Source organism: Chanodichthys erythropterus, chromosome 2, assembly GCF_024489055.1.
Source record: "Chanodichthys erythropterus isolate Z2021 chromosome 2, ASM2448905v1, whole genome shotgun sequence".
NCBI lineage: Eukaryota > Metazoa > Chordata > Actinopteri > Cypriniformes > Xenocyprididae > Chanodichthys > Chanodichthys erythropterus.
Window position 1 is genome coordinate 35,722,492 of NC_090222.1, and position 13,047 is coordinate 35,735,538.

A 13,047-nucleotide genomic window follows, 5' to 3' on the forward strand; every position below is an offset into this window, starting at 1 on the left:
TATGCAAAGTGAGTTGTTTTCTGACCCCTGAAAATATGTACATTTTACCAATTTACTCATGGAGCCGCATTGAGATCTCCATATCTCTGGGAATGAACCATCGAGGGCCTTTAAAATGAAGATACCAAAAGGAAAGTTTGTTAAGAACCAGAATCTAAAAGGATATTAGGATATATTTAATACTTCTTGAGTTACAGGCATGCAAACTTGAGGCAAAAAAACACAAGTAGTGCTTTTTAACATTTTTGAACTGTCACTGTTGGCATATAATGAAACAAAGATTGCTAAAGTCAACAGATTTTACTAATAGACATACCGATCTCTGTGTAAAAATAAAATAATGATGCTGCCGTCTTTCTAAAGTCATTTTTACACCCCTCTAATTTGGCTCCAAATCTCAGGTGAACATTGTCATTTTGACCCCCTCTATAAAATAGTGGATTACTCAGTAAATATACATCTGTGACGTTTAATATTTTGGCTTTCATCACTATTTATTTTTGTCTTCCAAGAGAAAAAATCCTGGTTGATTTGACACGGAATGACCCAATTGTATTTTATTTTATTTTGTTTTATTTTATTTTATTTTATTTTATTTTATTTTATTTTATTTTATTTTATTTTATTTTATTATTTTATTTTATTTTATTTTATTTTATTATTTTATTTTAATTTATTTTATTTTATTTTATTTTATTTATTTAGCAGGTTTCCATTTTGAACTGAATATGAATAGTCCACATGAAATGAACATTCTGGTATTATTTACTCATATTACAAAAGTAAATTAACAGATTATTAAAAACATAAATATCTATCTAGATTTTGTTTTATATATATATATATATATATATATATATATATATATATATATATATATATATATATATATATATATATATATATATATAACCAAAAACAGCTCATATTATGATAATATAATTTTCTTTTCTTTTTAAATTGTGAAAAATCTCTAGTACATATGTTTCTCTATACTCACTCGTGAACATAAGAAGTTGATCTCCGTGGCAGGTGTTGGTGAATATGTGTCATAATTTCTGACAGACAGAGCAAAACTTAATGAGTTCCTGTAATTGATTTTTCTTTGCTGAGATCATGTGTCAACAGTTTTGTCATTTCTCTGGTGAATTAATGAAAATGCTGTGAAAGCAATTTCATTATAATTCATTATGAATGCAATCTGATGCCACATGGAGGCAACTAATTATCGCATTGAAAATGAATGTAAAATGCATGTTTACCTTAATGTTTTTTAAAACTTCTACATTCATAAAAATAATAATTTCAGAGAACTTCAATTCCCATTCAGTAATGCGAAAAAATGTGTTTTTATCGTGAAGTAGCCTGTCACATGTACATCATGAAAGTATTTTTGCACTGCCTTTATTTTTTACAGCGTCAATACAAAACAGACTTCAGTTTCAAAATATAAAACAATTAAAAAAATAATTTCTCTTTTGTCCTTCCTTTCTCATTTCCACCCGACTATCTCTAAAGAATCGCAAACGGCTGTGATTAGTCTATTCTACTAAGCGCTGAGAAAAGTAACAAGTAAAACATGATATCGCCTGTGCGCTTCTTCTGTTGTATTCTTGAGAATAAATTTACAACTGAATAATGACACAAATAAACTTTAATAGTAATTTAAACACTACGAAAACTTAAAATATCATATTAATATAATCAAATAATAAGGAAAGATGCCAACTGCGCAATTACAGTCCCCTGTTCCAAGATAATTGTCATTCAACCCACCCATTCTTCCTTTATTCGCAGTGCGCTCGTGCCGTAGCGCGCGTGACGTCTTCGATCCTCCTGCAAGGACGCGCACCCCAAAACACACGCAGTGATACACATATAGCGTTTTATTTTCTTACTACAGAATGTCTTAAACATCCGCAGCCGGGATCCAAACTCCTAAGGTGAGTCTCACACTAGTTCAGTTCATTATTAGGCCTATTATTATAAGTGGATCATTTCCTGCATTTACTGTAGCTGTTGCATAATGACAGAATAATGTAGTAGCTGTTTGTTTTGGTGCGGCAGAGTATGAAATCCGGATGTGAGAATCACATGCATGATGAATATTGTGAGTGACGCGTTTACTGTAGCTTAGATATTATTAATTAGGTTTATTAACAGAGATAATACCTTCCAGTAGAGAAATGCACGTAAAAGATAAAGAAAAAAGGCCTGTATGCTCAGTCAGTTATGTTTCTGGTGCACGGATGAAACATTAATGCCTTTTTTCAATTACACAATAGCCAGTTATATCTTCTATAAATTAAAACAAGGTGTTAAAAATGATAAACGTGACAGTACATCCGTTAATTTTCATTTTTATTTCAGATAATTGATAAACATGGAGAAAGGGAACCAGTGAGTATGCATTCATTTGCAGACATTCATGATTGTAGACTTAAACAAATGCTTTCATAACTGGTTTGTCATCTCTTTGCAGAGGTTATTCTCATTTTGATCAATTTCTCCAAAGTCAAGAATCATCTGTGGTGAACAAGTTCCAGCAGAAATACTGGAAAACCAAACAAACACTGATCAAAGTCACAGGAAAGAAGGAGGACGAACATGTCGTTGCTTCCGATGCCGACTTGGATGCTAAACTGGAGGTGAGGAATGAGGAATGGACAGAATTCACTTTTCTCTGAATCTGAATGAATCAAGTGGTCATGTGTTTCGCATGCTTCCCCTCAGGTGTTTCATTCAGTACAGAGAACATGCATGGAGCTCCTTAAGATGATTGAACAGTATCAAAGGAGGATCAGCTGTAAGTACACCTCAAATTCACACATTCATATCCTCATATCTTTGATCCCTAATGAAAAAAGTACACTTAATTGTATCGAGTGTGCACTTCTTGTAGTGTACGTTTAATCTTAAAAGGATATTTAGAAAATCTGTACAGGTATTGCAGGTAATATAATAGGCTCTTAAATAAAAGGCTCTTTTAGTGTACTTAAAGTTTCATCCATATATTTCTTAACACACTTAAGTACACTTTTAAAGGGTTAGTTCACCCAAAAATGAAAATTCTGTCATTTATTACTCACCCTCTTTTACACCCGTAAGACCTTCGTTCATCTTCGGAACACAAATTAAGATATTTTTGTTGAAATCCGATGGCTCCGTGATGCCTGCATAGCCAGCAATGACATTTCCTCTCTCAAGATCCACTACTACAAACATATTTAAATCAGTTCATGTGAGTACAGTGGTTCAACCTTAATATTATAAAGCTACAAGAATATTTTTTTGTGCGCCAAAAGAAAAGAAAATAGTGACTTTTTAACAATATCTAGTGAGCATTATATCTTACAATATCTTCGGAGCATTACGAATCAAATCAGTGGTTCGAAGCGCCAAAGTCACATGATTTCAGCAGTTTATACACAATCTGAATCACTGATTCAACTCAAAAGATTCATAACGATCCAAAGCAGTGTTTTGAAATCAGCTATCACTAGATATTGTTAAAAAGTCGTTATTTGTTTTTTTGGCACGCAAAAATGATGATGAACGAAGGTCTTACGGGTGTGGAACGGCTTGCGGGTGAGTAATTAATGACATTTTTGGGTGAACTAACCCTTTAAAGTGCACTGTAATAATGTCAAATTAAAAGTTTTACTTTAAAGTACATCTTAAACCATTGTTTTAATAATCTTTCATCATTCTTTAAAAAATGACAATTAAATTCAGTTTGCACTTAAAGGGATAGTTCACCCAAAAAACTATCCGCAGAATCAATTTCTTTCTTCTGCTGAACATAAAAAAAGATATTTTGAAGAATATGGGTAACCAAACAGTTGATGGGACCACACTGACTTCCATATTATGGGAAAAAAAATACTATGGAAGTCAATGGGGTCCATATCAACTGTTCTTCAAAATATCTTCTTTTATGTTCAGCAGAAGAAAGAAATTCACGGGTTTGGAACAACTCGAGGGTGAGTAAATTAGGACATAATTTTTGGGTGAACTATCCCTTTAAGTATATTATTTCAAAGTATATTATTTCCTTAATAAGGACTCTGTTAAAGTGTATTTCTTTTTCACAAGGAATAACTGCTGTGCTGTTCAAATGTTTAAAGGTGGATTTGTAGTCATAATTTATAATTCAAAGAAAATAATTAGTACATATGGCTAAATTCTGATGTTCTTTTCAGTTTTGTCTGAGGAGGAGAATGAATTGGGTCGGTTCCTGCGTTCGCAGGGCTCTCAAGACAAGAGTCGTGCTGGAAAAATCATGCAAGCTACTGGGAAAGCGCTCTGCTTCTCTTCACAGCAAAGGTCTCTCCATTTATTCGTAGTTTCAAAAACAACCCTGGTGTGAAATCCAGCATTGCTGGTCATCATTATAAGGTATTTTTGCATGCTGGTTTCCTCTGGTCACTGGCATGTGAACCGAGAGTGCAGGTAGATCAGCTAAGCTCAGTTTTGACTATGCTGATCCACTAGACGTGCACTATACCATCATAAACCAGCCTAGACCAACACTGAATTCATGCTGGTTTATGCTGGATTCTTCAGCAGGGAATATTCTATTTCATCTTCTGTCATTGGTTTGAAAATTCTTCTCATTCTTTGTAGATTGGCGCTGCGCGGTCCACTGGGTCGCCTGTACCAGGAGGTGGAGACCTTCCGTTACCGAGCAATCTCCGACACGTGGCTGACGGTGAACAGGATGGAACAGTCACGGACAGAGTACAGAGGAGCTCTGCTCTGGATGAAGGACGTTTCTCAGGAGCTTGACCCGGACACACACAAGCAGATGGAGAAGTTCCGTAAGGTCAGTCTCTCCCAGAGCCACGGTGTTGCCAAGTTTGCAGTTTTCCCACACAATTTGGCTATTTTGAAAATGCAGTCTGGGGAAAAATTACAGAGCTATGGCTTGCGTTTATTTGGGATGTACTTTTCTAGTGTACTGCAGCTGCCAAAACCTTTATCTGTAGGCAAAATTGAAAAGGGACACTTTTATTAATGTGTATCGATTCTTAGAATGACTACCTGGCAACTTAAGGACCACTGAAAGAGCATGGCTGCGTCTCAATGTGCATACTATCCATCCTAAATAGTATGTGAAATTAGTATTATTAGTAATATATGTATATAATTAGTAATTAGTAAATTAGTAATATTCAATACAGGGCAGATAGGGTGGATAGTACGCACGTTGGGATGCAGGGCAAGTGAGGGAGAGACGTATGGAGGCACTTTGATGTACAAACTAGAGATTATGTGAGTTATGACCACACCAGGCATTTTAAGGCAGGTTAACTGCATTGTAGAATAATTGCACACTGATGCTTGTGATCTGAGATCAGAATATCTGATTTTAATTAACTGTATAAAGATGTGTTAAAATAATTTGTTAAAAGCACTGGGGAAGTGAAAGGACAATACACTAGAATTTTAATTAAACAAAATGTCCGCATATCACATTGTGACAGTGTTAGTCATATTTATAGCTCACATTTGAAAGAATTTATCATGCAAAGTGCTGAAAATTAAAATGATTTTTTAGTACTAAAATAATAATTGAATTGAATTGAATTAGTTATTAAATTGAATTAATAATTGAAACTGATTAAAAATTGCATTTCTTTTTGTATGAGATTTGCGTCTGCTTTAGGCTGTAATTTTTTCTGTGACCTGGCAACCCTGTAGCAGCAATGTTACTGCAGTGAAACCTTTTCACCAGCAGGAGGAGTAAATTGTCTTCTAATTATTCCCATCTGCAGTGGGATGAGATAGGCTGCGTCCAAATTCACATACTTCCCTACTACTTAGTAGGCGAAAAAACAGTATGTGACAAAAGTAGGTGTCCAAATTCCCAGTACTCATAAAAGACTAGGCCAGATGACCTACTACTTCTGGTGAGATTCTGAAGTGTGCATAAGATGAACACTTTACTATCCCATGAGGCCACGGGAGAGGATTTGTGAATGGAACAACTGACGTTAGTAGGTCACGGGATAATGACAAATTTAGTTTAGTTTTTCTACATTACATTCATGCTACACACATTCACACTACAGAACATATGTTTTTAGTGTTCACGAAGTAAGTACTTATTCAAAATAAGTACCTACTCTAGAGAGTATGCAATCTGGGATGCAGCCAGTGTGATGGGAGAAACTAAGATTTTCAAAGCTCTGAATCAATTGAACTAATTGCTTTGTAAAATGAATCACTGTTTCAACATGCTCTAAACACCTGCTGGTCAAAACCTTGTAAGTGCAATGAAAACTCAGCCCAAACATGTATAAAGAAACCTTTTATAAACCAATTACAAATGTTTTCATGAAAGTTGAATCTACTAAATGGAATCTACAAATAATTAAATACAATTAAAAATTAAGGTTCTGTAAAATTTGTAGTCCTTGTTTTGTGTGCTATTAGGCAGGGCGTTGGTTAATTGAAGCAATTATATATCATTCTCATTTTATATACAGTATATGTATGCATATTAAAGTTATTTAAATTAATTAAAAATGAACCTACATTCTAAAACTGACCTGAGATCAGTTAAAAACCATTAGACACTCGTCCATGGGTTCATCAGATCAACATCATCTAGCGGTTGTTTTCATCTCTTTATTTCCCTCAGGTTCAAACTCAGGTGCGTCATACCAAGACAAGTTTTGATAAACTGAAGAATGATGTGTGTCAGAAGGTTGATCTGCTCGGAGCCAGTCGCTGTAATCTGCTCTCACACGTCCTGACAACCTATCAGGTGCTGCTTCTTCTAGATTTGTTATTTTATTTCATACAATAATATGAAACTATAATGCAATTAACTGTAAGGTAGCAGGAATATTTTATTTTAAAGGTGCCATCGAACAAGATGTTTTTTAAAAAGATGTAATATAAGTCTAAGGTGTCCCCTGAATGTGTCTGTGAAGTTTCAGTTCAAAATACCCCATAGATTTGTTTTAATAAAGTTTTTTAACTGCCTATTTTGATGCATAATTAGAAATGCGCTGATTCAGGCTGCGGCCCCTTTAATTGCTCGTACTCTCCGCCCCCTCCGGAGCTCTTGACTCTATTATTGCATAAACAAAGTTCACACAGCTAATATAACCCTCAAAATGGATCTTTACAAAGTGTTCGTCATGCAACATGTCTAATCGCGTAAATTTATTTGGATGTTTACATTTGATTCTGAATGAGTTTGATAGTGCTCTGTGGCTAACTGCTAATGCTACACTGTTGGAGAGATTTATAAAGAATGAAGTTGTGTTTATGAATTATACAGACTGCAAGTGTTTAAAAATGAAAATAGTGACGGCTCTTGTCTCCGTGAATACAGTAAGAAACGATGGTAACTTTAACCACATTTAACAGTACATTAGCAACATGCTAACGAAACATTTAGAAAGACAATTTATAAATATCACTAAAAATATCATGTAATCATGGATCATGTCAGTTATTATTGCTCCATCTGCCATTTTTCGCTGTTGTTCTTGCTTGCTTACCTAGTCTGATGATTCAGCTGTGCACATCCAGACGTTAATACTGGCTGCCCTTGTCTAATGACTTGAACATGAGCTGGCATATGCAAATATTGGGGTCATACATATTAATGATCCCGACTGTTACGTAACAGTCAGTGTTATGTTGAGATTCGCCTGTTCTTCGGAGGTCTTTTAAACAAATGAGATTTATATCTCATTTATAGGTCATTTATTCAACAGTGCTTTGATCTGCCTGCATTGACACTATTCTTTAAGAGCTGCTGTGCAGCCAAATTATGTACCAGTTATCAATGTAAAGCTGCTTTGACACAATCTGCATTGTAAAAAGCGCTATATAAATAAAGGTGAGTTGACTTGACTATATAAGAAGGAGGAAAAAATGGAGTTTGAGACTCACTGTATGTCATTTCCATGTACTGAACTCTTGTTATTTAACTATCCTGAGGTAAATTAAATTTTCAATTCGATGGCATCTTTTAAATTTGATATGAAAATGAGTCATTTTATTATTACTTTTATTATTTTTATTATTATTACTTTATCTAAATGAATTGTTAATTAAGGCTGTTATCTCGGACAATTTATTCAAGTCTTATGGAGAGTTGTGTCATAAAGATTAATATCTGTCTTTTCTGTGCTTCAGACCACATTGCTCCATTTCTGGGAGAAAACCTCTCACACTATGGCTGCTATTCACGAGAGCTTTAAAGGCTGCCAGACACATGAGGCTTCAGCACTGGGGGTGAGCGCTTTCAAATTAAATGAAAATCATCTCATTATGGAGATGTTTTACATTAATATTTTACTTTTATTAATTCATAGCTCTCATTTGGTGTTAAAACTGTAAAATAAGTTTTTGTTTTCCAGTGAGATTTGGGTTTTTGATTTGAACATTTTTATTTAGTTTAAAGGAAGATGATTTTACTGTACCCATCTTTAATTGTTTGGACAAACAGGCTGTGATATTGTGATGCATGTCCAACAAATGTGTTCATCTGTTGTGTCTGATACTCCAGGGTTCAGATCAAGCTTCAAAGAAAAAGGTGAAGAAGAAAATGAAGGCAAAAGCAGAAGACGAGGAGACGAGTCAGAATAGAGATGAAACGTAGGAGCTGTTCGGTCATCATTTCCTTTAGTTTAATATGTGATGTAAACCTCTAATCACTCGTCTCTTTTGTTTCAGGCTTATTTCAATTGAAGAAGAGACTCTGAGCAGTAACTCCATACAAACAGGTAAAGCTTTCATTTCTTATAAATGAGTATTATCCACAGGAAAAACACAATAACTAATGTTCATCCTTAAAGGTGATTCAAAAATTGAATTTACCTCGGCATAGTTGAATAACAAGAGTTCAGTACATGGAAAAGACATACAGTGAGTCTCAAACTCCATTGTTTCCTCCTTCTTATATAAATCTCATTTGTTTAAACGACCTCCGAAGAACAGGCGAATACGTAAGAGTCGGGATCATTAATATGTTTCGTTAGCATGTTGCTAATGTACTGTTAAATGTGGTTAAAGTTACCATCGTTTCTTACTGTATTCACGGAGACAAGACTGTCGTTATTTTCATTTTTAAACACTTGGAGTCTGTATAATTCATAAACACAACTTCATTCTTTATAAATCTCTCCAACAGTGTGTAATGTTAGCTTTAGCCACGGAGCACTATCAAACTCATTCAGAATCAAATGTAAACATCAAAATAAACACCATACTTACGCGATTAGACATGCTGCATGACAAACACTTTGTAAAGATCAATTTTGAGGGTTATATTAGCTGTGTGAACTTTTTTTATGTTGTTTAAGGCAAGCGCGAGCTCTTGGGGCATGGAGCACGAGAATTAAAGGGCCACACACCCTGAATCGGCGCATTTTTAATGAAGCCCCAAAATAGGCAGTTAAAAAAATGACAAAAAAAAAAACAAACAATGGGGTATTTTGAGCTGAAACTTCACAGACACATTTAGGGGACACCTTAGACTTATATTACATATTTTAAAAACATGTTCTTCGGCACCTTTAAAGCGGATCTTTTAAGTCTTTATGTTGTTTTTGGGCTCTACTAGAGGTTTTCATACTTGAATGTTCAAAAAACACATATTTTTTTCATATTTGGCATTGTTGCAGCACCTCTCTTCCCAGTCTGTCAGTAACGCTCTGTTTAGTTATGAAGCTTCTCCTTCTGAAAAACACAATGTGCTCTGATTGGTCGGCTGGAGCAGTATGTTGTGATTGGTCAAGTGCTTTAAATGGGTTTGGGAAATGTCACACACCTTACTATAACCATTAGTTTCAACACACTACTAAGTAACTCAGCCAGGCCTCGCCACTTTATTTTGCGTATGCCTTGTGCAGGAATTATTTAACCCTCTGGAGTCTGAGGCTGATTTGGGGCCTAGAGACGTTTTGACATGCCCTGACATTTGTGCTTTTTTCATTTGTTCATAAACACATTAATGACACAAGTGTCATTACACTGTATTCAGCACAAACTAGGCTACCATAACATGTGAGGAACATGTATGTACATGTTTGTGTTTTTGAAGGAATAACGTTTATGCGTGGTTATTGAAAAAACACAAAACTTAAGTCACTGAAATAAGGCCAAAAAAAGTATATTAAATCTGTGTTCATAAGACTTCTGGGTATTGGTGGTTGTAGACTAGAGTTTTTGCTTCAGAATTATGTAAAAATTATGCTGCCTACTCCTTCATATAAAACAATATATTGATTTAGTTTTTGTAAGACACTTTTTGTCAAGAAACACAGTATGCGTGGAGGCGTGAATCATCATGAATAATGGGTGATTCCCACCTGAGAAGACAAAATAATCACATAATAATGACCTGAAATGACAAGGAATATTGTGACGTGTTCGTTCCCAGAAGAAAACTCAAAACAACAATCAAGGCATTTCAGGGAGTTTAGAAACAGTGACACTTTGCTGAACTTTTTCATTCTCAAACAGAGACATACTAAAGAAAATGTAAAAAGAAAATGTCATAAGTCCAACAATAACTTTGTTTCTCTTTGTACACATACACATGCATTTACAGGAAATGATGAGTGTTTCTCTGGCAGTCAGGAGAAGGATGGCTTGAGTTTGTTGGATGAGATTCTGGGCAGCAGTTCTCTGGAGGACAGGGGTTTCTCGCTGGAATGGCGTGAGGTGTTTGGGGAGGATGAACCGGCCGGCAGCAGCAGAACAGAGACCCAGCCGCCTGAGGAGGAGCCCGCCTTCTTTCTGCCTTCCAAACTGCTCGACCAGAACATGAACGACCTACAGTCCACAGTCTCAGGTGAACAGAGATATTTGGCATAAAGTCTGCTTCATGTTGCAGTTTATTGTGGACAAGAACAAACTCTCAAAAGAACAGCTCTGATTTGAAAAATAAATATTTTGTAACATTATAAATGTCTTTAATGTCTAAAAAGTATTATTTTTTTTAGACTTTTGAATAGTAGTATACATCTACTGTAAATTCTCTTTAATATTATCTGTATTCCAGGTTGGGCAACAGCCATTCCACAGAATATCCCTGAACGCTCATCTGTAGCGAGTCAAATCTCTTCCAAATCTGCAGTGAAAGGTAAATGATCAGAGCCTTTTAAATTGTGTCTGACTCAAAATTGTGTAAACATGAATTCTGGAATTCTGAAAAAAATACAGAATTTAATATTTGTTTATAATAATAGATTTTGTGTTCATTTCTTATCCAAAATATAATTGATATATTTTCAGTAGTAAAAGTATGAATCATTCCCCCTCTCCTAAAAAAAAAAAAAAAAAGAAATAAATACATCAATTGAGAGACCAAATTTTTGTATATATTATGTTTTTTTTTTTTTTTAATTGTCAATTTTTTTCTCCCAATTACAGATACCTCAAAAGATCTCTCTGCTTGGTTCAATCTGTTTGCCGATCTGGATCCGCTGTCAAACCCGGATGCAATCGGCCGAACCAGTGAGGAGCATGAGCTAATGAACGCTTGATCTGCCCTGTAACAGATGCACTTTATCGCTCTTGTCGCACAAACGGCAGTGATCTGGACAGATATCAACAGTGATTTCTTTATGCCATAGCAGTTAACCTATTATTTATTGAAGAAATATTTGCTGCCAAAGGAAATTAATAATAATCACTCTGGCCTTGATTCCTTTTCTATTGCTAGTATTGTCAAGGCAGTTTGATTTGCCATAACATCGATTTTACATAAATGTATATATTAACATTTCTCAACATCTGCAACAGTAAGTAGTCTTGGTTTGTATGTCGTGATATTGCATGTTTTTTTTTAATCATTATTTATTATAGATGTTCAGCCTTGATCAGTTAAAGTATTTTTTGCAAATGTTGCAAATTTCCTTAAACTGGATAACTATAGTTTAAAAATGTGTTTAGTCGTACTTTAGTGCTGACCACTAAAACTAATGCTGCATTTCAAAAGCCTTAAATATGAGATCAGTCCTTGAATTCATTTATTTTAATGGAAGTCGTACTGTATATTATCTTATGGAAACTATAGCTGATGTGAAAGCAGCTGTTACAAGGTGTATATATTTTTAAGATGTATGGTTAAGTTATAGAATGCAACTGTAACCACTCACTTTTTACAGTCTTGGTTCTGGAAGTTATCTTTCTGGAAGTATTTTGCCCCCTAAAAATGTATATAATAAATAATAAAGAACTCAACATTCATGGTAGGTCTGTTTTGAGAGATTTAAACATAATGAGAGTTTTTTTTTTTTTTTTTCTTCCAGAACCTGATTATTGTACTCTATTTTTTGTCAGGAATGGCAATCAAACATTGGTAAAAAGCTTGGTCCTATGAAGCATTTATGTATATGTTGGTTAATTGTATTTGTGCTGATTATGTGTGTGTGCCTGAAAACTGGGTCCCATGTTCTACAAATATCCTCAAGCATTTTAAATATGATTACCTGGGTATTTCCTTTCACTACACGTTGTTAACCTGCAAACATGTAAGTGCAATAAAATGTAATAAAAATGCATTTTTGTAAATGTGAATCTACATATCACTTAATACCCAGTGGGACCAAATGGCCTTACTGAAGTCAGTTCTTAGAAAAATAAATGCATCATAAATCATAAACTGCTACACCAAATAATGCCATATAATTTTCAATATTTTGTGCTGTATTATTGTTTACATTTTTACCATTAATATGTAACTGGATGGCATGAAATTAATTAATAAAAGATGTGTAATTTGAATATAAGTGCGGCTATACCTTTTGTGGATAGATATACATATATATACATATACATATACATATATATACATATACATATATATACATATACATTATATACATATACATTATATATATATATATATATATATATATATATATATATATATATATATATATATATATATATATATATAGACATAGTCTCAGTACTAATATAAAAAAACCCTCCTGAATTCCCAATTCAACCAAAAATTACAGGAAGCATATAGTTGAAGTAAAACACATGGAAATACATGCAAATATTATA

General features: G+C 34.2%; 1 protein-coding gene across 1 annotated transcript; it reads left to right on the forward strand.

Annotated features, from left to right (window-relative positions):
• The first annotated feature begins 1,807 nt into the window (after positions 1-1,807).
• ica1 (islet cell autoantigen 1) lies at positions 1,808-12,739 on the forward strand. Its single transcript, XM_067397108.1, has 13 exons — positions 1,808-1,943; positions 2,371-2,400; positions 2,483-2,648; positions 2,734-2,806; positions 4,203-4,326; positions 4,627-4,825; positions 6,647-6,772; positions 8,161-8,259; positions 8,534-8,622; positions 8,701-8,750; positions 10,580-10,822; positions 11,033-11,113; positions 11,404-12,739. Exons 2-13 carry the CDS (start codon positions 2,384-2,386, stop codon positions 11,514-11,516), a joined length of 1,380 nt encoding a protein of 459 aa, XP_067253209.1. The 5' UTR covers positions 1,808-1,943; positions 2,371-2,383; the 3' UTR covers positions 11,517-12,739.
• Positions 12,740-13,047: the final 308 nt, after the last annotated feature.

What these genes read in the sequence shown, in the direction of transcription:
- ica1 (XM_067397108.1), top strand. An exon ending in CAGTAACTCCATACAAACAG is followed by an intron (nt 8,751 to 10,579) that starts GTAAAGCTTTCA and finishes ATGCATTTACAG; the next exon opens with GAAATGATGAGTGTTTCTCT. An exon ending in TTCCAAATCTGCAGTGAAAG is followed by an intron (nt 11,114 to 11,403) that starts GTAAATGATCAG and finishes TCCCAATTACAG; the next exon opens with ATACCTCAAAAGATCTCTCT.